The sequence below is a fragment of the Gymnoscopelus braueri genome, assembly GCF_963280865.1.
Source record: "Gymnoscopelus braueri genome assembly, chromosome: 1".
Lineage (NCBI taxonomy): Eukaryota > Metazoa > Chordata > Actinopteri > Myctophiformes > Myctophidae > Gymnoscopelus > Gymnoscopelus braueri.
Window position 1 is genome coordinate 39595649 of NC_137603.1, and position 26376 is coordinate 39622024.

At 41.6% G+C, this 26376-nt stretch overlaps 1 protein-coding gene across 3 annotated transcripts in view; it reads right to left on the bottom strand.

Moving 5' to 3' along the window:
- Nucleotides 1-26164, bottom strand: part of il16 (interleukin 16) — a 38724-nt gene extending 12560 nt beyond the window's left edge. The window contains exons 1-15 of one of the 3 annotated variants that reach the window (XM_080438172.1): nucleotides 25967-26164; nucleotides 20468-20702; nucleotides 19826-20096; nucleotides 16214-16353; nucleotides 15739-15871; nucleotides 11915-12040; nucleotides 10779-10884; nucleotides 8066-8214; nucleotides 6532-6642; nucleotides 5510-5624; nucleotides 2812-2885; nucleotides 2178-2427; nucleotides 987-1104; nucleotides 457-589; nucleotides 66-153 (exon numbers count right to left, since the gene is read on the bottom strand). In XM_080438172.1, coding sequence (XP_080294298.1) covers nucleotides 66-153; nucleotides 457-589; nucleotides 987-1104; nucleotides 2178-2427; nucleotides 2812-2885; nucleotides 5510-5624; nucleotides 6532-6642; nucleotides 8066-8214; nucleotides 10779-10884; nucleotides 11915-12040; nucleotides 15739-15871; nucleotides 16214-16353; nucleotides 19826-20096; nucleotides 20468-20702; nucleotides 25967-25979 — 2062 coding nt within the window. In that variant the 5' untranslated portion in view covers nucleotides 25980-26164. Of the gene's footprint in view, nucleotides 1-65; nucleotides 154-456; nucleotides 590-986; nucleotides 1105-2177; nucleotides 2428-2811; nucleotides 2886-5509; nucleotides 5625-6531; nucleotides 6643-8065; nucleotides 8215-10778; nucleotides 10885-11914; nucleotides 12041-15738; nucleotides 15872-16213; nucleotides 16354-19825; nucleotides 20097-20467; nucleotides 20703-25966 lie in introns of those variants that run through there. The other 2 variants (XM_080438173.1, XM_080438174.1) reach the window with 2 other exon arrangements.
- Nucleotides 26165-26376: the final 212 nt, after the last annotated feature.

A 26376-nucleotide genomic window follows, 5' to 3' on the forward strand; every position in this document is an offset into this window, starting at 1 on the left:
AAGGGAAATTCTCAATCTCAAACATTACTGAATGGAAGATATTATATAAATGCATTTATTTTTACCATCTATACTCCACTGGCTCTTGTCTTTTTTCATCTTGCTGATTTCCACTGCTTGGGCGATGGCGTCATTCAATTGCTGCTCCGACACCTTCAACACACAACAAGAGAATCCACACATATGTGAGTAATAAGTATAAAGACATGGACATTTTGGACAGGGCAGCAGTGCCCAAGCAGCTGGCACCGATGTAATTATAAAAGTATAACTTAAACACGTTAATACATTTTTTTTAGACTCTTGTCTTGTCTTGTCAAATGTAACCAAATGGACCCTTAAGGGTCCATCTGGTTACATTTGACCAGTCGCTGAGTTAAATGAACACTCAGGGTTTTACAGTGTATGAAATAAGATATATCACTATTACTGCAGCACGACCATAAGGTTGCATACTTTGGGGTCGGGGTGTCGACTAATGATGATCTGGACGGGCCCTGGTGTGCACTGGCTCAGCACTGTGTACACGTCGTTGAGAGCCATACTGTAGACCACCGTCTCGTTGATCTCCACGAGCTCATCTCCACATCTGAAGTCAATGACAGAGAGAGGAAGAGAACATGTAGATGTTTGTTGGTGGAAATATGAGAGAGAGAGTGACATAGAGACAGAGAGAGAGAGAGAGAGGTCAAAGTATAAGTGAGAGGCTAGGAAGCGATATTTCTCAGTCATTCACCTATTTATTTTCACACAAAAACAATAATGTTCGAAGAATGATCACCACAGTCTGTCTATAGAAATGGAATTGCTCTGGTGAATCTTTTAGATAAGGGGATGTGTTGATAAAGTGTAATAACCATGTCCTTTGGTAAACAGTAGCCTATAGAAAGAGAAGAAATTAAGTGAGGAAGTGATGCAACACAGGTCTCCAGCCGCTATTGAACCGGGTGGTGTATTCTTCTGCATTTTCAACCAGGTGAAATTACCTGAGTCTGCCGTCCATGTGAGCCACAGACCCAGGTGACAGTGTGTGGATGTAGATCCCAGGACAGCCATCGCCGGAGGGAACACAACATAGTCCTATACCCAGACCTACACCAGCCTCTGGAAACACATGCACGCACACAGAATTGCCTCTATGCACAGCAGCCATTTTGGAAAGTAATTGGGTCTCTTCTTACTTCCTTCACAGGTGTTACCAATGATACTAATGAAGGCTCTGTTCCATTCTGGTCAAACAGAGTCAGGGTGCTGATATTGTGCATGTTGGCTCACTGGAAACACTCTGCTACACCAGTGGGTCTCAAAGGGTGGTCCAGGGACCCTCATGGTTCCTTGAGGGGGTTCCAAATGGCCCCTTACGGGTGTGTAACTCTGAGAGAGGCCCCTTACGGGTCCATTTGGTTCCATTTGTACACTCTCAGAGTTATGGGGGTCCTTGACATTAAAATGTTTGAGAACCACTGTGCTACACTAAATGGAACAGAGCCTTCATTAGTATAATTGGTAACACCTGTGAAGGAAGTAAGGAAGAGGCCCAATTTCTTTCCAATATGGCTGCTGTGCATAGAGCCTATTGTATTCTACCTGTGAAGTCAAACTAATTCCATGTCAAATTTCTGAATCAACATTGAATGAATTGCTGAATAACATCATAATACTTTGAGCTAAAACATACTGTATACTGAACTATATTTGCTATTATTAGCAGAAGCACACCAAATGCACTTTGACTGAAGGTCAATGTGGGTTGCAAAACATAGGTTTTAAGCCTTCATAATAAATGTCTATTTTACATGCAATTCCAATTAAGTGGCTTGGCGTCATACTTCCAGAATGAAAACTGTAATGTGGACCGCCAAACATCACTGTCCTGTCCTGACACATAGGGAGATGCCCCTTGACCACTGCTTAGTAAACTACTTGCCAATGTCCACACACGTAGAAAATGTATGGACATGATACAAGACATACAAAAACATTCATCATACACGCACGCACGCACGCACGCACGCACGCACGCACGCACGCACGCACGCACGCACGCACGCACGCACGCACGCACGCACACACACACACAGACACACACACAGACACACACACACACACACACACACACACACACACACACACACACACACACACACACACAGGCTACACGTTGACCTTTAACTGACCTTTCTGCAGGGTGAGCTCCATCATGATGCGGTCCCTGGGTTTGGCCGGCTGGCCCGGCACCGCCAGTGTGTTGTTTCCAACGTTGGCCAGGTAGTTGTAATCCCCCATATCAGCGCTGACCCTGGCCATGCCGGTACTGGAACTGAGGGAACGAGACCTGCACAGCTGGGCCACCTGAGTCTGGCCACATAGGGCACCCATACGCAAACTGGTACGCACTGCCAGAGTCAGCAAACCCTTTTTGATTTGCTACAGAGAGAGAATCAGAGAAAAACAAACAGAGAATATAGCAGTGTTTCAAGAATTTAGCGATTTCATCTCAATCAGGAAGTCACTGAATGTGTAGATCAGATTGTTACTGTACATAGATGGAGTGAGGTGAGTGACATTGATAACAAGTAATGAAATGGACTGTAAACAAGATCCAATAGAAACATTTCACGTGAGGCTTAAATGTATGCACCCTGCTATACTGATAGAAATATCCTTAAAACACAAATAGCATAAGCATACTACTTTATACTCATTTATTTACAAATGGAAAAAACACATTACACTATTTGTATACATGATTATAGATAACATATATTATATAAGTAATATTTAATGCTATGGTAAAGTATCTTGCATTACTTTGAATTTGTGCAGTGCATCCTCGTGAGTCAGACCATGTAGTGACTCTCCATTCAGTTCCAGGATCTCATCTCCTGTGTGGACAGATATTCAGTTCAATTCAATTAATTTCAAACATTATTTCAGACTCAAGGTCCATATTAGATTAAAAAAAAACACCAAAGCAGTCCTACTGTACCTACAGACAATCCACATGAAATATTTACAGTTTATATAGGCTGTTGATGAATGTCTCGACGAGAAGCAATTAGAACTCTTTACAGGGTTAGTTAAAACCACAATAATACAGTTGTCTGACTCAAGAATTTGTACATCAGATTTCTTTAAAGAGCTTAGGAGATAGGCACCGCCAAGTTAACTAACAGCTGGCTGGCCCTGTGCCATCTTGGTACTCGTAACAGCAACCGCATAGCATCCTTATATACCACCTTAAGTGATAGTACACATTAGAGAGAGACAGGAAACAGGGAGAGAGATACGTGGGGGTGACATGCAGCAACGGTCATCGGGCTCGGCATTGGAGCCGATGTGGTATGATCCTTAACCGCTAGGCCAGCGGCACCCCTATGACACCTTAAGTTTCTGCATGCTACTACTAATCCTGTAGTTACTCCACAGTGAACAGTAAACATCGTATAGTACAAAATGCTTTAAACTGTGAAACCTTAACATCTGAAGAGCTCTTATGAAATGTCTGTGCTAATATGTACGCCTGGGCATACAATTTGAAACATTGTCTATGGATGTCTTTATCATCTGTGAGATCATCAGTGATGCAATGACCAAGGTGCTTAATCTCACTGCACACTTCAAGAACGTTATTAATGAGGAAATACTGGCTTTTTGTCTTCCTTGCATCACATAAATCATAATGCTACTCTTCTTGGAGTTTTTATTTTATTTTATGTTAAAATCAATATCATACTGGGAACAAATCCTCAGAAGCTATTGTAAGCCAGCACTATGTGGGGAAAAGTTATGGCTTATGTTTTATATTATGTCCAAGGACACTCAAATCTGCACTGCATCTATTTTACGACACATGCACTGATCAGAGTACTACTGCCTTGTGTTGTAACAGTATATTACAAGCATTATGTAGTAGCATTATCACCACATAATAAAATGTGCATACTTTATAAACCATCATAAAACAACCATAATACATTACAGATGTTGTAGATTGTTAAACGATTCCACTTCTTGGTCATCTGCGCACTGTGCGTCTTATGGTATTTACCAATACACATGATCCGATGTTGTACTTTTTGAGCACATAAATTGTGGTGTCCCTATGTTGGGCATGTCAGATTATCAAACATTTTCAAAGATTTAAATTGTTTTTAAATCGTAAAAAAAAAGTCAATTGAAAAAACAACGATCTTCAAGCTCACAATGTATCACGATGCGACACGTTGTGAGCTTGTCGGTCGGCTGTTTTCGCTATTTCTTTCAAGATTCAACTTTTCGCAATGTGTCGTATGAAAACGTCTAGGACTTAAGTGGTTAAAGGGATATTTCACTTTCAAAAAAACTTTTGGTCGTTTTATCGTCTCTCCAGGCCTTTATGAGCCCCCCAGACAGTTTTTAAGTTGCTCGATTCAGTATTTAGACATTTGATATTCATTTTATCAGACACGCCCCCTTCCTATACAAACCCATTGTAACTTCAAACTCCATTTAAACCATGTTAGATTCATCAAAAACACCCGTCCTTGGTTCTGGTGACTCACCCTGCCCCCCTAATACGCGAGGGGGCCGTGTTTTTTCAATACATTTTTTCATTTATTTTAAATTTTATTATTTTTTAAATTAAAAAAATAAAATACAATAAAAATATAAAATAAAATAAATTAAAAAAAATATCGGAAAAACACGGCCCCTTCACGCATTAGGAGGGCAGGGTGAGTCACCAGAACCAAGGACGGGTCTTTTTGACGAATCAAACATGGTAAAAATTGAGTTTGAAGTTACAATGGGTTTGTATAGGAAGGGTCACCCATGCTTCTGGAAACTGAAAGACAGTGTTGTCTTCAGTCCCTCGTATGCCTCTCTACGTTCATGACTGAATGGTAGATCTGTTTGAATGAGAAGTTGAACGCACTGCAATTTCTGTGTTTTGAGGTCCAGGTTTGCATGATGAGGCGTGATTATCATTCTGCTTTATTGCACAGCGTTGTTGAAGAAATTAGGGTAGGAAGGAAGGGTTTGTCTGATAAAATGAATATCAAATATATAAATACTGAATCGAGCAACTTAAAAACTGTCTGGGGGGCTCACAAAGGCCTGAGTAGATGATAAAATGACCAAAAGTTTTTTTGAAAGTGAAATATCCCTTTAACAAATTTTGCCATGATGTGCCTCATAATGCACCGACTGTATTATGCCGTCCACTGACTTTAACCACTTAAATCCCATGCAGCATTCGTAACACGCAGAAAGTGGCCGATCTACAAGCTCGCAATGCGTTGCGTAATTCATTGTGAGTTTGTAGATCGGCTATTTTCAGCAAAGATTTAAATGTAGAGTGAAAACAGAAAAGTCACCAGTATAGAGCTCGGAGGGACTCCGATCAACCAGTTTAAGTGGTAAATGTGCCCATCATGCAGTTTTTTAACACCAATATATTATAACTCTATGGTTAACACCTTTAGGAAGTGTTTGCTAAGGGTTGTTGCTGTGCACGGTGGTCCCTCACCCTCCTGCAGCCTCCCATCAGCAGCTGCAGCTCCACCAGGGAAGATGGTCTTCACATAAATGCCCATTGGTCCATACATGCTGTCCCTTCCTCCTACAATACTGAAGCCAAGACTCTGTGGGCACAGAATCATATAACAGTAACAGTAATGAGATACTTTATTTTTCAGAACCCTTTTGCTACAATCGTTGGCAGAACGTCACAGAGAGAAATTAGATATACTAGAAATTACTGTTAGGAGACGTGTAAATGACTGATATACATCCCAATACTACTACTACAACTACTAATACAATGATAATAATAATAATAATAATAATAATAATAATAATAATAATAATAATAATAATAATAATAATAATAATAATAATAATAATTTGAGCATATTTCAAAACAGAGTTACAAATTGCTTTAGAAATGAATAAAATTGTAGACATAAAGTCATAGCCTACTGTAAAGCACAATACACAAAGCAATAGACACAATCGGAGCATCAATTACTCAAAAGCTAGTCTGCAAAAATAGGTTTTAAGATGTAACATAAAAGTTTAAGCTAGTTTTGCTACACTAATATCCCCAGGCAGATCGTAATAAGAGTTTAGCCACATGAACCCCATTGTTCCTATTCTGGGGGCAACATTCAGCGAAAATAGCAGAATTCCGAAACTAGGCACTATTTTTGGCGAAGAGATTTGGTGTAGAGAGAAAAAGGAAAGGAGTGCCAAGTATAGAGCCCTGGGGGCCTCAGTCAGCTAAGTATATAGGGTTTTTAAGGGATGTGCCCTAGTGACAAGGATACAATCATGTGATATCATTCCCCACTATTCCTATTCCAACAACAACAGGGTCTTGTATGTGCTACAGCTGACAGCAAGGCCCCCATTCCCTATAGCCTGGCATTGCCAGACTGATCACGTGGGATCGCTAACACAAACGTGTTAGTGATCCCACGTGATCAGTTTGCAAATGCCAGGCTACTCATTCCCAGCAGTGTGATGGATATGATTAGATGTTTTTTTCACCTTGCCGTGGCCCTTCATCAGCACAATGTTACAGATGATGAAGGCTTGGACATTACTGCAGGAGTGGACCAACTGGGCAGAGCTGAGAGAACGGGAGGGACGGTGCACAGGCTGGAGAAGTGTCGTGTGCAACACACACACACACACACACGCACACGCACACGCACACGCGCGCACACACACACACACACACACACACACACACACACACACACACACACACACACACACACACACACACACACACACACACACACACACACACACACACACACACACACACACACACACACACACACATTATTTTATTATTTAATTATATTCCTTCCCTTGCTAAAACCAGATGTTTGTAGTTTATTACCGACTGTTTTATAGTCTCGCTCTTCCTCGGGAGAAGATTGTTTTTGACTTTCTGAACACATCTGTAGTTCATCTCAAACGTTTGCAGTGTATGAGGTGAGAAATTATTTAGATCTATGCATTTTATTTGGTTTAATGTGGCCACGAATGGAAATGATTTCACTATTTCCTTTTTATTTACATTTAGGGGTGCAACAGTTAATCAAACTAATCGATTTTGTCGATCATACAAAATAATCGATAACCAAGCAATCTATCCCTATGATTTTATAGGTGAAATTTTTCCAAATATATCAAAAACTTTAAAAAAAATAGTGAAGATAGAAAATCTACAAGCTCACAACATTTTTGTACAACCCCATTGTGAGACAAAGTATAAAATAGGGCTTAAAATAGGGCTACTTTTTTATTTTACTAATCAAATAGTAACCAAATTAACCGCTAACAAAATAATCAATAGTTGCAGCTCTATTGACCTCCACCTAGCGTTCAAGAAGACTATTGAAGCTTCCATCCACAAAGCAGAATTCAGCATTCAGAGTTTTGTCCTGAGAGACAGTAAAACTGACAGATTTGCAAGAGTAAGCAAACTGCTTTACTCTATGTATTATTAAAACCAACTCAAAACTGTAATCAGAAACACAATACACTCCTCTCAGTAGCATAATATGACAGCAGCTACTTTGGATTTATTGTTGCTGATGGGCAGAAACGTTGTATCTCCATATTTTGACTTTGTTGATGTAAAAAATATTACAGTATTTTGCAGTTATCTCCCGTAGTCTAAATACATTTTCTCAGTAGAGGTGAATGAATATATCTACAGTAAGTAATCCGGCAATAATACATTTTTTGATCAACAAACGTAATGCGATCTGTATTCTGTAGTAATGAAAGTAAGAAATACAATTCTGTAATAGGGAAATACAGAAACAGGAATTTATTTCAGTAACCTTTCAGCATAACAAGGTTAGAAAACCCCTGCACGCACGCACGCACGCGCGCGCCGCACACACACACACACACACACACACACACACACACACACACACACACACACACACACACACACACACACACACACACACACACACACACACACACACACACACACACACACACACACACACACACACACACACACACACACACACACACGTGCGGTTCTGTTTACCTGTGTGCCAGTGTGAAGAAACTCCAGCTGCTGGGACAGAGACTTTCTGTTGCCGTAGAAGCCGCTGTTCCCATGGGGATGGCCGCTGTACATCTCTGAAGTCTTCATGATGATGGTGTCCAGGTCCCCAATCCAGTAAGGATGAACACCTGCATACACACACTTTTTTCGTTAATTGAGTAATCAAGAAGTGCACTTTTTAAATATATATTATAAAATAAAACTCAACATCTTCAGCCAATCAAGAGAAAGTACCCTTTTATCAGCTTCAATTTTACAGTGTTCCAGTTCCAATTTTGTCGGCTCATTTCTTTGTGTCTTTCTCTTGTTTAATCTATATCCTTATTGGTTAGTTCTCTCTCTTTATTGGATAAAATTGGTATGCCGACCTGAAAATGCATTTTCTATTCAATCAAGAGCTGGAGGGACGGCGAGGCTCCTGTTACTGAACAAACACTACCAATGAGTGCTATCGGTATATATAAAGCAATTTAACACTTATTTTAGCAAAGAAATATCACTTACCCTACCTTTAAGCATAATTTTATACTTTGTCGCACAATGGTGTCATGCAAAAATAATGAAATAGCCGATCTACACGTTTTGAGCTTGTAGATATAGCTATTTTCACATTTTGTTTATGTTTTCGAAAATGTTCCCCTATAATAACATGCCTAAAATAGGCATTGATTAATAATTCATTATTTTATTAAATGATCGATTATCGATCATATTGATAAGCGATTAGATTGATTAACTGTTGCACCGCTAGGCGGCGCTAGCACACACAAACACACAGAGCCCCTCAATCACTCGCTTTCATGCTTTATACAACATAAAGTCAGTTCATAAGGTCTTACAGACTACTAGACAAACACAGACTTGAGTGTGAGATCAGAGGTAATAGAATAAAGCATGTTAAGAGAGGCTGCAGAAGCCAGACCGTGTGTCCAGTCCCACATGATCATTGAATGGCCGCTTCCGACAACAGGAAGGAAATTAAATGAAATGAAATCTCATCTATTAGCGCGCTGCTTAGCTCATGCGGTAACAGGCCTCTGATTACTGAGAGAGGAGGACTTAGGGAGTGAAACATGGTACGTGTGTGTGTGTGTGTGTGTGTGTGTGTGTGTGTGTGTGTGTGTGTGTGTGTGTGTGTGTGTGTGTGTGTGTGTGTGTGTGTGTGTGTGTGTTACTAGTTAGATCAAATGTCCCAAGGATAGTAGAATTTGAGAAAAAGACAGTGAGGACCGTTTTCCTGGTCCTCACAAGAGAAATGGTTGTTTTATGGTTAAAAAATGGTTTTAGATTTAGGCTTACAGTTAGGAAACAAGACCAGGAGACCTGGTTCTGCCAGACCCAGAATAAATTCCTTTTCCTTTTATGCCCATGTATGGACGAAAGGGGGACGAAATTGGCTGACTCTATTCAGCACTGTGATTGGCTAGCGAGACACATGATGACATTAATAACCTATAAATACAAAAAAAAACTTTTTTTTTTTAAGTGAGCTCCATCACTATGGGGGACGAAACTTGAACCCTCTTTTATGCCCATGTATGGACGAAATAGGGACAAAGCCTCATGTAGGCCGACCCCTTGGGTCTGGCAAAAAAGACCAGGAGACCTGGTTCTGCCAGACCCAGAATAAATTCCTAGTACGTAACACACCTACAAACCTCTTTTATGCCCATGTATGGACGAAAGGGACAGACCGGTCCCTTTTATGCCCATGTATGGACGAAAGGGACAGACCGGTCCCTTTTATGCCCATGTACAGTATGGACGAAAGGGGGACAGACAAAGCCTCATGTAGGCCGACCCCCTGGGTCTGGCAAAGATCCGAGTTGGATCCTGATGTGGGTGGGTGTCGCGTATTGGAAAACAGCCGATCCTCAAGCTCACAACACATCGCAGCGTCACATGTTGTGAGATTGTATTTTTGGTGCATGACACTGGTATGCAAAGTACAGTATAACTCAGGCTTTAGGCCCTAAAGTAAGTTTTAGGCCCTAAAACGTATTTAACATATTGCTAACCTAAAGTTTAGGGTAACAACTTATGTTAAAATTGGCTTAAGGGAGGACCGGCAGGTGGGCGTCGTCACGTCATGTCACCATGACTCAGCCATAACCATATAAGGAGTTCCCAATGCAGCTACGCCCAAATATGAACTGTGTTGTCTAACCTCGATGTGTTGTCATGGCATCAGGTGCAAACAAATCAGTCAGCTCCATATATGGGCATAAAAGGGACATGGACTGAGATCCGGTTGTCCAGAGCCACAGGTCCGCCCGCTATGCCCATATATGATCATGTGCATATATGGGACCGGCCGACTTCAAACTCGGCGTGCGCAGCGGCAAGGCCTCGAGGGAGAGCGGTGCCCGCCCAATATGTCCATATATGGACATTCCAATATATATACTGATGACATCAGGGATCTCCATATATGGGCATGAAATGGACAAGGACTGACAGATACAGAGATCTCCATATATGGGCATAAAAGGGGGCACAGACAGACAGGTACAACTCGGACATGACTCAGACATATTGGTCGGATCGGCAGTGCAATGTAGGTGTGAGGGGAGCGTAGTGTGACTCTCTATAAAATTGCTGTCCTAAAATGTTGAAGTATTTCTATAATGTGAGGACAAACACATTTTAAGATGGCAATTTGGCGTGCGTGCGTGTGTGCATGTGTGCATACTTGTTGAATTGGAGCGTGTTCTCTTGCAGCCTGTCTGTCCCTCTGAGCTTTGCTCCGTCTTCTCTGTCTCCCAGCATTTGTCCTCATTAACCTCTGGAATAGGCAACTACACGCACGCACGCACAAGCACACGCACACGCACACACACACATGCACGCACACACACACACACACACACACACACACACACACACACACACACACACACACACACACACACACACACACACACACACACACACACACACACACACACACACACACGAGCACATGGGTATAATGGTGAATTCAAACAGTTCTGAAGGTGCTATTGTAATGGGCTGTCCACACCATCACCAACTCATTTACAACAATAAAGATATTGTGATATGATCATTGTGATATGATCATTCTAACTCAGTGGCTGGCACAGTCCACAACACAACTAGAACCACGACAGTGGTGAACAAATGTAGTTTCAGTTATAGTTATAGTGCTTGGTGTGCATTGGCCCTTGACCACTTGAACCCCTGCATGCCTATTCTGGGGGGATATTCAATAAAAATCTACAAGCTCAATCGCTTTGAGCTTGTACAGTAGATCTGCTATTTTTGGCAAAGAGATTTGGCGTAGATGGAAAAACACGGTCCGAGTGCAGTTGTAACTCCAGTCACAAAGACTAGAGGGTTTAACCCATTCAATCCTGTGTCACTTTTTATTTCTCAAAAATAGCAGATATGAGCTTGTAGATCTGCTATTTTTGAAAAATCGTGAACATTTTTGTAAATCTTTGAATATATATACGTATACATTTTTAACTTAAATCTTTGCTTCTGGGGGTCCCTGGAACGAAATATTTTGAGATGGTAGGGGGGTCCACGGACAAATCATTTAATATCATTTTGGGGGTCCTTGACATGAAAAAAGTTTGAGAACCACTGATATTATAGCAACATACGTTTTTTCAAAAAGTAATTTGCTGATCTACAAGCTCATAGCACGGCACTGAGTGCCTAAAATTACACAGTAGGAATAATGCGTTCCCAGATTGAAGGGGTTAAGTGGTTAACCCTGTTGTTGGTTGTATCAGTATTCATGGCGTTTGATAAGGACCTTGCACTTTGGCTGTGTCTCTGGATCAATGGTAAAGGTGTTACCTTGAGGTGGTTGTTGTTGACCAGGTGAACCCCTGCTGGGAGCTCAGCTGGACACATGGGAGCAGGGTGCTGGGGGGCTGTGGTCAGACTGGGAGAGTGGACGTCATCTCCACATGTGGACATGTCCTGTACGTACACACACACACACACACGCACACGCACACGCACACACGCACGCACGCACGCACGCACACACACACACACACACACACACACACACACACACACACACACACATGTTGTTGTATTAGTTCCAGTCCATTGATTTGATATCATGTCTAGCCATTTTATACTTTGGCTATTTGAAAAGCTGATCTCACAACTCTCACAACACGTGATTTTAAACATCTTTGAAAAGTCTTTTTCTCCCAAAATAGGGATGCCAGGGTTAATGTGTCTATTTTATGACAGTGTAATACAAAGAGCCTTCAGCTCAATCAAGCAAACTTAAATCAATGTTTGATTTTATTGGATCTTTATTTATCTTGAACAAATAAAAAGTACAGAAAACTCCATACTCCATACATCATCAACACAATAACAAAGCACAACCATTTTTGTTCAAGAAGGGACAGACAGAAGCAAAAGCTTATTTTGTCCGGCCCCCTTCTTACCTTGCCATATAACAATATATTGTAAAGCAATATGTTATAATACAAAAATTAAGTTTATATAATACCCTGAATTTGTTTACATACAGTAAATGTAAATCAATCATAATAAAAAGTAATTAAGACATCATATAAAGTAAAGAATAAAAAAATACATCATGTAAAGTAAAGAATCATAGTCAATATAAAATAAATTTAGCAGCACTTGAACTGCTTGATATTTTTGCAAACTTTAATATATTTATCAAGATTATTCCATATTATACCACACATTGAAATACATGTTTTACAGTGTTGTGTGAATAATTAGCTGTTTAAAATGATGTTTGTTTCTTGAATCATAATTACCATCTCTGTCCTTAAAAAGCTTTTGAATGTTTCCAGGTAAAGTATTATTCCAGGCTTTAAACATGGTTTGTGCCGTTTTAAAATTTAACCACATCTGGAAGCTTTAGCATATAAGATTTTAAAAACAAATTATTAGTATGATCAAGGTATCCTGCTCCATTTATTAACCTTACTGCTTGTTTTCACACAATATGACAAATAAGGGTGAACAAGTGAATTGTACAGTGTAGTGATTTCCTATCCAGTATGTGTTGTTCTTTCCAGTTTGGAGCGCAAATATTTTGTTTGGGATTTCCAGCAGAGTCTCTGGTCAATTAGGTCACCCAGAAATGTGATTTCATAAACTCTTTCAATCTTTACCTGATCTATTTCTACATTTATTTCTATATTTATTTTACGATTTTTCCAAATATCATAAACTTTGTTTTACTCAGGGTTTAGGGACAATTTATTTATGTCAAACCAATGTTTCAATTTGGATAGCTCAATCTTGACTACTTTTATGAGTTGATTTAAATCAGCTCCCGAACAAAACATATTTGTGCCGTCCACAAAAACAACAGTTTGGGTCCTAGTACTGACCCCTGTGGGACACCGCAGGTAATGTTTAAGCTCAGTGACATAATTTCCCATTTGAACAAATTGTTGTCTACTACTTATGTTACCATGCAGGTAGTCAAGTGCTGCCCCTCTAATACCATACCTCTCCATCTTTTTTAACAACAACCTATGATCAATCGTGTCAAAAGCCTTTGTAAGGTCAATGAACACACCCACTGCATATTTCTTATTATCAATACAACCTGCAATCTCTTCTACTACCTCCAACAAAGCCATGGAAGTTGATCTTGATGATCTAAAACCATACTGGCTGTCATTTAGTTATGGCTGTCTATGAATTTGTCCGGTCTTACAACAGATCATTTATCCAGTATCTTGGAGAACTGCGACAGCAGGGAAACAGGCCTTTAATTGGTAAATAGATCTTTATCCCCCGTTTTGAATAAAGGAATAACTTTAGCCGCAGTTTCATTTTGTCTGTATATTCCTGATCTAAATGACGATGATGATGATTACAAAGGGGATCAATGGTTCCTTCAATGATGTTTTTTATTAATGCCACGTCAATATCATTTCCATCAGTAGATGTTTTGTTTTGCTATTTTTTACAATCTTTCCCTTTTGTCAACAGTTTCCATTGTCAACAGTTACATAAACTGTTGACAATGGAAACTACTTTTCTGAAATCGGATCCAAATGAATGATTTTGCTGTTTTGAACTTTCTTGGCATGTATGTGTTAATTTGTATTGGGAACAAGAAAAAGAGCTGCCAGGACAAGTTCTGAAAGAATAACAGAGTGTGTTGAAAACAACATCAGCTGATCCCAGAATGATCACATGCTTAGACATTCTTTCCTGTTTCTCCGTTCCTCCCATATTCCTGCCGGTTCCCTGGCCGTCTTTCTCTCTTACTTGAGGTTTCCATATCCTCTCACACAGACCAAAACGGTCTTGGCTTAATGAGGTGTTATATCACCTAGAATGAGAGCTCTAATGGCAGCCAGGATGCTCAGGGGACATCTGAGCCACATCAAACCAATGAAAACCCCACTATCCAAACAGACTACGAAGGGCTCTGTTCCCAGATTAGACACCCACCCAGTTTCAAAATGTGTCACACTCTCTTATAAAATGATTATTGGCATGGAAGTATAGCACTCGATAGACATTATTACTGAAATAACTTTAGCCAACTCTTGTGCTTTGTGTAAAGAAATTCTACTTTTGTTAGATTTCACAATAATGAGAGAGATAACTTTCCAAGATAGATACTGTATGTAGCCTATTAAGCTGAATGACAGGCAGATAGAACACAGCTGGACCGGAGGCATCACATCTCATTTTACATCTACCCAGACAGGTTCTTGGGTCTTTTAAAGTCCCATGCACTTCATTGTAAGACAAATTTCTTTTTTTTACAAAGTTTTCTTTATTATAAAAGCCTATAATGACATGCCCAGGTTGAAAGTGGTTAAAGACAGAAAGATGGGAGGATTTCTTGGCATAGAGCCTGTACTATTCAGGGTTTCAGTCCAGTGTTGAGAGGAGCATGTTTGTTCTCTTTTTCTAATAGATCAGACAGTTTTTGTCATTGACTTTGGATGAAAAGAAATGTCGTCTTTTCGTTAATCTTCTAGCTGGGTCTTTGGTTCAGCTGGGACCCATGTGTCACTGGTGTGGGAGGGCTAAGAATGTGGTTACAACAATGAGATACATGTGATGCATGCCCACTGTATAGTAATTTTCAATGTTTTCGTCATTATGCATGTCTTTAAACCTCATTTTGAAAAATGTACTGACAACACTATTATAAGTTTAAAGACTGCAATGTGTGCTCCTTTAAATTTAACAGAAGTAAGATCTTTGTTATCTTTAACCACTTGAACCCCTATTCTGGGCATGTGAAAATAGGAAATTATTCAGTGAGGTACATTTGGCGAACATTTGGCAAAAATAGCAGATCTACAAGCTCACAATGCATGCCATTGTGATGCATTGTGAGCTTGTAGATCAGCTTTTTTCAGCAAAGAGATTTGGTGAAGAGGGGAAAAAGAAAGGGGCCAAGGATAGAGCAACGTCTTTGGCTTTTAATTTAATATATGCCCGGAGATATTAAAGGCTTTTTGATCATAATTACTTGCCCGTCCGCAGTGTGCTTGGAGTTTACCTAAGGGCTTCCTTTCATCAATGAAGTATATAGGGTCTAAGTGGTTAATGATGTTGAATAGAAAAACACAAGTCCCATCAGAAGTTCCTAATATTACAGTGCAGGACACAGTAGTGTGTCTGCTGGTTCTATGTACCTCACTATAGGTCTTTATGAGGAGGTTCTTAGTGGCTGGCAGAGTTCCACCCTCCCCCTCCATCCTAGCATGGCCATTTAGACACTGTCCGTTAAAGGGTGCCAGCTTGTCTGGACTGGGAATGTGGCCGCTCCTGGAGAGAAAACACACAGAGCAGGGAACTGGTTTGGTGCCAGGTAATACTACACCGCCTTATACAATAATTAATGTGTAGGCTCTGACCGCAGTGTCACTGACAGGGATGATTACCTACTCTGGGCTGTTAAATGTTTAAGACTATAACAGTAAAAAAAAGAAAATACTCTGAGAGCGTACAAATGTAATTTGTATACTTCCAGAGTTAAGTAAACACTGAGGGTTTTACTGTGTGCAGTGACATAAAACCTTGCAATTAACATTAATTAGTTAAAACATGTACACTGACACTGTCTATTGTGAGTTAGCAAAAGGCATAATGGTGTTTATTGTTCATTACCTGTGCAGCTCCTTTCCGTTCCTGCATGGCTCCACACTGTTCTCTTTGTCCTCTGTCTGGGAGCTGTTATCAGCCGTCTGTGGTGCCCGCACCTCATCAGCGGGGACCGTGGCTACACACATTCTCCAGATACTGCTCTCCTATACCACACACACACACACACACACACACACACACACACACACACACACACACACACACACACACACACACACACACACACACACACACACACACACACACACACACAAAGAACGAACATAAGGCGACCTCTATACCAGGAGCAAAAAAAGTGCACTTTATGACCAAATCAACCATCTGGATTAGTGGGCTGACAGCTGAGGAAAAGAAAACAGTATAGTAACATTTAATAGGTTCATGAACTGGGACACGGTGTGTTAAGGTTACCTTTATATGGGGCAACCGTGTGCGTGTTTGGAATGCTCTCAAGAGAAGACAACCTCGCAAGAGGCAGATCATAAAACAAGGTGTACGTTTTTATAGGGCATTGGGGTTTCCTGTCAAACCGTTAACATTGAATATGAAATACTCAATCTGTAGCATCGGGATTGTATTGCATAAATTTAACATAGCATCCATAATCTTTGTTATATTAGGAGTTCTTCATATTGGGAGAATGAAAGGTATTCTGCAATTCTTTCAATCAGCCACATGAAATATTCTGCAATTCTTTCAATCAGCCACATGAAAGTGTCCCTATGCTGGAGTGAACATTCGGTGAAAATAGCAGATCTGCAAGTTGTGAGCTTGAACATATCTGGTGTAGAAGGAACAAACCAAGGATAGACTCCAAAATAGGACATAACATTCACATCAAACGATATAGTACTGCACCTTGGTCTCCCTTCGTCCTACATTCATCCTGTGCTCAATTTGGAGGATACATATTTGGATCAAAAGGCAATCAAATAACGCTGATTTATGACGATGGATTTTGGCGAATTGACATTAAGCAAATAGAATTCATTCATAAAAACGTACATGGCCTGTCTCTTGATACGATTTTTGATCCTCCCCGAGGATTATTCCTTTTCTTTTTTCCTGTCAATGGTTTTTTCTTGGGAATTTTTATTTGCCCAATTGGCTCAACATGAAGCAAAATGAGCACTCCCTTCCTCCTGTCTCAGGCAATCCTGTCTCATTGCAATCACAATCAAACTGAAGTCTTCCCCTGCCATCCTGGGAAAAACAATATCATGCCCAGTTTAGGGTCTAAGGACAGGGTGTGTGGTTTGTTTCCTTTGCTAAATGTGGGCCTGTAAATCCATTTGACTGTAACAGTGATTAAGCGCTAAGATGAGATGAGTTGACACAAGACGTATGTATAATACATAAAGATGAGGACAAGTACAGTAGAGCTGTATTGCAGGCCACATGCTGGTCGCATCGCTACAACACAGAGGAGGTAAACAAGCAAGAGATACAGTAAGCACTAAGCACATTTCATTGTGACAGAGGAGGATTTCATTATACACTCTTGTGTGTGGGCTGCAACAATCTGACTGAGAGGGGATGTGTAATTAAAGTGCAAAGTCAAGCTAGTAGTGACAGTAGAAAACATTATGTCCACACACAGCCAGTGGCGTACCCAGGCAGGGCAGGCGGTCGCCTGCCCAACTAAGATCTCGCCTCCCCTAGAAAACCCAAATAACCCGAAAATGTGTCATGCGTCCTTAATGTCCTCAAAGGCACCAATCCAACAAGCTTGAACTGAGCAGATTGGACCTTCCATTCCAGAGATAATGGCCAAAACATCTGGAAAACGCCCACTTTTGCCGGTTTTCGATCGCCGATTTTCGATTGAAATTATTTCTTTGGGGGTAATAGAGGGGGGCGGGGGGTTGCAAAAAAAATCTTGCCTGCCCTAAATGTAATTCCTGGGGATGCCACTGCCCACAGCACATGACAATGTTCATGGTTAATGCTACTGCAACTCAAAGACACTTGTGGGTATACTTTGACTAGAAACATCAGCCAGATACTGTTTTCAATTTCCTGCCTTAGTGTAGATACTTAAAAAAGAAAAGACTCTTAAAAACACGTAATAGGGACAGCATGAGCATTCAAGAAGCTGTTATCCAACTCAGGAGAGAGGGTCCGACTCCTCGAGGGATTCAATCCTTTGCCAACAAGATCACAGATCCTGCTGTCTGGCTGGGGTCTTAATCATTGCTCCATCTCTGGACACAAAATGTTATGCATCATGGATTTCGCTTGGAGACCATAGTCAGAGAGTCACAGAGGTCTGACATCAGTGGAATGTTCTGTGAGGCCTGCAGTAGTGAGTAAGGCTGCAGAGCCACCAGGACACAACAAGCCCTGTCTTTGTCTGAAGGAGCAACAGAGAAGCCAATAACACCCCTCATGTCTACCAACGCACAGCGGAGGGCATGTGATTATCATTACATTTTGACAAGACACTCAGCCGTATTTAACAGAACTGGTAGCCTGATGATCTCACATGGGGTTTGGGTTACTTGGTATTCAATATTTGAGGTTTCACACTAGCTTCATACCACAAAATGACTTTGAATGGATTGTGTGTGTTGTGCACGGGTTTAGGCATAATGTCCAAGTTCACTGATAATGTTGTGCTATAGTACTGTCCTTGACGGCCACTTTAGACAATAATTTACTCTGTTTAAAAGGAAACAATCTAATTAGCCAGCACTCAATTCCAAAATTGCTCTACTGAGTGCAATGAGTCACCTCTCAATACTATCCCACTGAGTTATTGATAACATTTGCACAGGTGGTTTGGCTGAGAAAATTCTGGAAAACTTTATATAAAATGATTAGGAACATATATATTTATTGCAAAATACATAGAAACTAAGTAAAACCTGCAAAGCCCATACTGCGTTCACACAGGCAGATACAAAGATACAGAATACAGCAACATGAAGATACAAAGTTTTTTGTACCAGCAGAAAATTTACAGTACCAGCTACAAAGCTACAAAAAAAGTTGAGCTGGTTTCAACTTCAGATACAAAGCTACAAAGCTACAAATAAATACACTGTGTAGCTTTGTATCTTTTGTCTCTGCCAGGGTGACCGCAGCACAAGGCAAGTCAAATGTGTCAAAAATCATGGGAGGTCACTTGACATTATATTTACTGTGGAGGCTACAGCAGCCAGCCATGTGAGCCATGTGTCGTCATAAAACATGATGCACATTACTATTACTGCAAGTGCTGGGCCACAATGCATCTCCACATTCACATCTGACCCTGTGATCAGGGCAGATGTGACCTGCAGGCACTGGCATAAAAGAAAGTCACTGGTCATAAAATAATAAAATAATAAACAAAATACAATCTCATTAACCTCTTACTGTAAGTCCTATTTTATACTTTGTTAAAAGTAGCAAAATGACCTGATCTACAACGTATTGTGATGCGACAAATTGTGAGCTCACAGATCTGCTATTCTCGCTATTTTAGAAAAAGTTTGGAATAGTTTTTTTAAAGTTGCGCCTGACATGACCAAAGTAGGGACACCAGGTTGAAAGTGGTTATCTGTAATGACTATTAATCATGGTCTCATTGAATGCAATCGTCTATGCACTGCTAAAACACTGGGGACGTACCTTTATACTGAAGGACCTCCGTATGCTCCGCTTATGCTCTCTGAGTGCGTTGGCGTGATGTGGCCGGTTAGGTACCTCCGTGCTTCCTCTTCTCTCCGAAGGTCCTTGCTGGGTCTTCCTCCCATACCCATTTTCTGCATCTCTATGCTCTTCTCCATCCCTGGTCAGATCTGTCCTCCACACTCTGTCCCCTTCCCAGCCCTCACTAGTGTACCTCTCTTCTGGGCTGGGGCAGTCATCACTGGTCTTGGAGTGACACAGGATCAAAGACCTGCAAAGAGTCCATGCAAGACACAAAAACAATGAGTATGTTCTCATTAAGTAATAAAACAATCAATATGTGCAAAATGTAATCCTCGCCTTAATATACTTAATGGTCAACCCACAAGTTGAGCTGGTACACAGCAACAGGCTGATTGTTAAGTTAAATTGCAAAACCTTGAGTGTTAGCTTAAATCTGAAAATGTAAAACTATTTTTTTTAACTCTGTAGGGAAAATGAAAATCCTGCATACATACATAACGCAGAAGTTGTGTGTGTGTGTGTGTGTGTGTGTGTGTGTGTGTGTGTGTGTGTGTGTGTGTGTGTGTGTGTGTGTGTGTGTGTGTGCGTGTGCGTGTGTGCGTGCAGCAAGCTGAGTACCTGGAGAGCATGGCCAGCTTCTTGGATGTGTAGTTGTGGCTTCTGTTGTTGCCTTTCGCCTGCTGGTCCCTGTTTCTCCTCTCCATCCTCCGAGCAGCTGCTGTGCTGGCTTTCCTCCGCTGGTGGGAGTATCTTTGGGGCATGGCCGAGAGTGCATGTGCGTGTGTGTGCACTGTGAGCTCGGGAACAAACACACCCCTCCCAGCCGGCGCGAAGCCTAATGGAGAGGGACGCTCTGGAGAGCAATTAGTAAATTCAGTTAGAATAGCCCGGCGTGTGTATGTGTGTGTGTATATATATGTGTGCGTGTGTGTGTGTGTGTGTGTGTGTGTGTGTGTGTGTGTGTGTGTGTGTGTGTGTGTGTGTGTGTGTGTGTGTGTGTGTGTGTGTGTATATGTGTGTGCGTGTGTGTGTGTGTGTGTGTGTGTGTGTGTGTCATAAGTGTTCTGAGAAACTGCTGAGGCAATGGTGAGGAGATAAGAGGGCTTTTCTTTCCCAGCTTTGAAAAAAAAAAGAAAAAAGCAATGTTTTTCTCCTGACCGGAACCTTAATCGGACCTCTGACGTTTGAGACATGCACATACACACTGCACAGACACGCACAGACACACTAAAACCCATCCACTTCAATTCAGCTGCAGCAGTATAGTCTTAAGGTCACAAAGACAGTAAATAGTAGCGACATCAATGAGAAGCTTCCAGGTGAGAGTGTCCAGGCGCCAGTGACACATTCTTCAGTACCAGTGTTGCCATGTCCGTTGACAGACTTTTGTTTTTTTTTCCCCTAAAGTTGCTTGTAAATATCGGTAATAGCGTTTTTTGTGCTTGTTTGTAGAATGTAGTTGCTAATTTGGGCTTGTTTCTTAATGTTGTTTAAACCAGTGGTTCTCAAACATTTTCATGGCAAGGACCCCCAAATTACCCGTCCCCCGTCCCCTGTCTAAAAATATGTTGCGAGCCACATATAACCCCATACAAGATTTATGTTGTTAAAATGTTTCCAAAATATTCCACATATCACTTTTTCCCCCCTTATTTCTTTTTGAAAATAGCAGATCTACAAGCTCACAAGCGTTGTGAGATATTACTGTGTGTACGGTACAGTACAGTAGATCCTATGAACAGTCTGGAGTGAGCGACGCTCTATAAACTGCAACCGTTCATACTTCAGAAAAGCCATATAGCATGACCCACAAATGCATTATATATGTTACTGTTGATGGCCTCTCCACTCTCTCACATTCTCTGTGGACAAACACTTAATACGGTATAGTCACGTGAACAGGCTCTCCTACTGAACCAACAGTATATGACATCATTACCTTCCCTCTCTCTCTCTCTCTCTCTCTCTCTCTCTCTCTCTCTCTCTCTCTCTCTCTCTCTCTCTCTCTCTCTCTCTCTCTACATTTCCCTCTATAGCCCACCCCCCATCTCTCCATAGCTGGATGGTTCAACAGTGTTTAGAAGGACATACAGTAGCCCTGTATTTGTGTTATGCTTGCCAATATTAGCATTTACATCATGGCAAGGTAACTACACAACCCAAAGCTCTACCAAAGTGTCATTTTGCTTTAAGAATGATTTAATGATTAGCAGTGCATTGTGTTATTATGCTTGTGTGAAGCACTATTGATCAAACTTTCTGCTGTTAACAAGAATCTATTGTATTTAATATTTGATCATGTGCCATGTCTGATATTATATAAGGTTGAGTGTGGACTGTACTGTTTTGTTTAGCCTCTTCGCCACTGGATGCCAAAATACAAGCTTGAAATAAAGATCAGTGAAACCTGTTCCAGAGGGATGCTTTGAAGGGTTACTAAAAACTACTTTTGTGAGTCTGCCGCCATCTAAAGGTCAAAAAGTTTCTAAAGGCCAAGTCTGGTCTTGGTCCAGTTTGATGTAAGCCCTTGGTTCTCAAAGTGGACCCCAAGGGGTCCTTGGGGAGGTTCCAGGGTGTCCCCAGCTAAATTTGTTAATACAGCATCACAAGCATTTTAACCACTTTTATCTGTTTTTGATATCCGTCTCAAAATCCAAATGCTGTGACGTAAGAATCAGTTGGAACATATTTCTCTTTTCTAGTAAAGAAACCGACTTGTATTATAAACCCTGATTTACACTTGGGTTCGCATGGCATTGCACACCAAACATAGCACAAAATAGCAGAAGCTCACAACTCATGAGCGTGTATCTGCTATTTTCAGTGCACGGCACATGGTGGCAATCAACAATCCAGGTATAAATGAGGCTTTAGATAACACAACTCACAAATGTTAGTGTTCTCCTTCCGTCTCCCCCTGCCCAATAACATGTCTTTGGTGTCGGCTACAGGCCGTCTGTGTGTTTAGGCTGGCCAAAGACCACAGTGCCACGTGAACCTGGCAGGTAATATCAAAGAAATCAGGGAGCTCTCGCATTATGTTGACAAATACTGCTTTGTCCTGCAAATACAATGGGTGTAACATAATGGCACTAGACTAGCATTTTGCTGCTTAATTGTACCTGCAAGTGACAAATCCTCTTGAATCTTCTCTATACACAGTAAAATCCCCAGTTAGTTTAACTCTGAGAGTGTACAAATGTAACCAAATGGACCGGTAAGGGTTGTATATTCTGAATAATTATGAAATATGCTAAATCTCACCCCATACTTTTAGTTCATTGTGAGAGCAAATCATTACATAAAAAAACTCATGCACCTGGCTTTTGTGGTTTTAAAATCAATTGGAAGTTTAAAAACAAGGAAGAGAAAATAAAATCCAGTGTTCCCAAGTTTCCAATGGATGACTACAAAAGAAAGGGTTTCTCTTTTGAATCAGTAGCCCTGATCCTGGAAGTGTGTTAACAATTATGGAGTATTAGTGTGCTTGTTGTGTTAGCCATGATAGACAGGAAACACAGACATGAATCTCTAGCTGCAGGTCTATAGGATCCAGTCTGTCTCTGTCTTTATCTACCCCAACGCGCTCTCTCTCTCTCTCTCTCTCTCTCTCTCTCTCTCTCTCTCTCTCTCTCTCTCTCTCTCTCTCTCTCTCTCTCTCTCTCTCTCTCTCTCTCTCTCTCCCCCCCCCCCCGCTCTAACCCTCACTCCCCATTTAAATTTACTTACTTTCCCCGGCTTATTCTCTACATTGGACCTCTGCCAAGGCTTTATACGGCATTTTGACTAACCACTCAAACATTAACTCAAACCACATGGTAGGCATAAAAGCAAATATGCATTAAGATAAAACCATGTCAGGGTGGGCAGCACCGGCCTAAAGGGCGACAAACATCGAACGCAAGTATTGTGTAATCCTATGCTAGGCCAAGTGCATTCAGCCAAAGGGGATGAAATTTGTTTAAGCTAAAGCCATTGGTTTTCAAAGACTCGTGGGCGAAATATTCACCACCTCTAATAATGACAGCAGTGCCACAGAGTGACTGAGACTTTCCTCTGCCATGCACTCATTCTGTTGATGTAATGGGACACAGCACTAATAGTGTTTAGTATGAAAACGATGGCTGAAGGCATAGAGGGGAAAGAGGTGGGAGGGAGTTAGAGTCATGTAGGCCGAGCAGGTCAACTCTATAAAAAGGTACGTCTGTAGCAGGGAATGAATGGTTGTGTGTGTGCGTGTGCGTGTGTGCGTGTGTGTGTGCGTGTATGCATTTTCTGCGTGAACACCTACACACGTACTGTATGCATAATTGTGTGTGTGAGTGCCCTGATTTTTTGCCCCTAGCTGCTAGCTAACAGAACCTGATTGAGAGAGAGCATTGGGGGGAGTGGCTGCCTCAGAGAGAGAGGGCGAGAGAGGGGGAGAGAGAGAGAGAGGCGGGAGCCAAACAACGCGTGTGTTGTTCAGAGTTTACACCAGGGATTTTTCCAGTCTGAGAGATGGAGCAGTACTTATTGCCAAGAGCTTCCCCCCCCCCCACCACCACCACCTTACCCCGTCAGGGAAAACCTCTCACGCCAGCTGCAAGTCAATACTGGCTGTATACCTTGTAGACCAGTGGTTAATTTCAAGGACCCCCATAACTCTCAGAGTTACAGACCTCTAAGGGTCCATTTAGAACCCCCTCAAGGAACCCTGAGGGCCACAATTTGAGAACGACTGTTGTGGACTGTACACAGCAAAACTCTAAGTGTTAATTCAACTGAGTTAAGTTTCTCAGTCTATGTCCTTACGCTTGGCATTGGTCTTGACATCATAATGACTGTTCTTCACCACTCATTATGCAATTCATTTTAATCCCCTGAGAAAACGTTCTCTCTCGGGAGGTTGTGTCTGGCTTAAGCTAATGCTGTGTCAGTGTGGAATGACAACTACACATGTATGGCTATGTGGTCGTCTTTTATGATCTAAAATGTGATGTATGACTGTGGAGAGACCAGAGAGGAAGCCTTGCCCATCCACTGCTGCTGGATTCACTGAGCTTTACTCCATGGGCTATTTGTGTTTTAAAGCTGGTCTTAGACTGGACAAGTGGACATAGGCTACTGCATGCAATGTTATGTAATTGTGTTTTCCTAAAAGACCACTGTGCGTGCATGTGATTCTGTGAGTGTGATTCTGTGTGTGTGTGTGTGTGTGTGTGTGTGTGTGTGTGTGTGTGTGTGTGTGTGTGTGTGTGTGTGTGTGTGTGTGTGTGTGTGTGTGTGTGTGTGTGTGTGTGTGTGTGTGTGTGTGCTGTCTGTTTATGCTTGGTAATGATGATGTGTGAGAATGTGTGCATGCATGCGTGCATATACGTGTGTGTGCGTGCTTGCGTGTGTATGAGTGGGTGAATGAATCAATGCACACGCGCCCACACGCACGCGCGCGCACGCACACACACACACACACACACACACACACACACACACACACACACACACACACACACACACACACACACACACACACACCCCCACACACACACACACACACACACACACACACACACACACACACACACACACACACACACACACACACGCGCACACACACACACACGCACACACACGCACACGCGCACACACACACACACACACACACACACACACACACACACACACACACACACACACACACACACACACACACACACACACACACATCCCCCAGGCCAACAAGTGCATCATTTAACTGCTCTGCTCTGCAACCAATTTTGATGCAGTTACACAATACTCAAACAACACTATTCACAACTCCTTCACAACCAGTAGAAATGGTGCTGGGTGTCTACCAGAACCGGCACTACAGAACCGGCTGAAAGCACCATGTGTTCTTTGAGCCAGGAAGCTAAAACATATAGTACATAGTATAAAGAGTACTATGAAGTTCTACTGGTCCTTATCGTCAGATCCACAATATCAATTTGGATTCATAATATTTAGTAGGCATGTAACAAGGTAGAAAACTATGCATAAGCTGGACAATAAGACATAACAACCGACAAAAATAACCTTTGTTTTGTACTTAACACCTCAGTTAAAGCCCTGTAGACTAGGAGTGGCAGTGTTACTCACCGTAGTCGATCATGACGTCTCTAAGTCAGCATCAAATGGTACTGGGCCTCCAGCCAGGCATGGATGGCTCCTAATAGTCCAGCAAGTTCCAGTAAGATAAAAGGGACAAATCCACGTCAGGACAAAGCTAAAGTTTCACTCACAGCTTCTCACTCTGATCCTGACTGGGTCTATTCCTCTACCTCTGCCCGCCTTCCTCTCCTCTCCTCTCCTCCTCTGCTCACTCACTCACTCTCTCCTTTTCCTGGAGCCGCACAAGAGTGTGTCTCAGAGCAAGGTTCCAAAAAACCACTGCCCCTTTCCTGTGAGGCAATTCCAGAGAGGGAAACACTGCACTTAGTTTGGCCTGACCTCACACCTATTTTACATCGCACAATGCTGTAGTCTTTTATGGGCTCTGTGTGTGACAG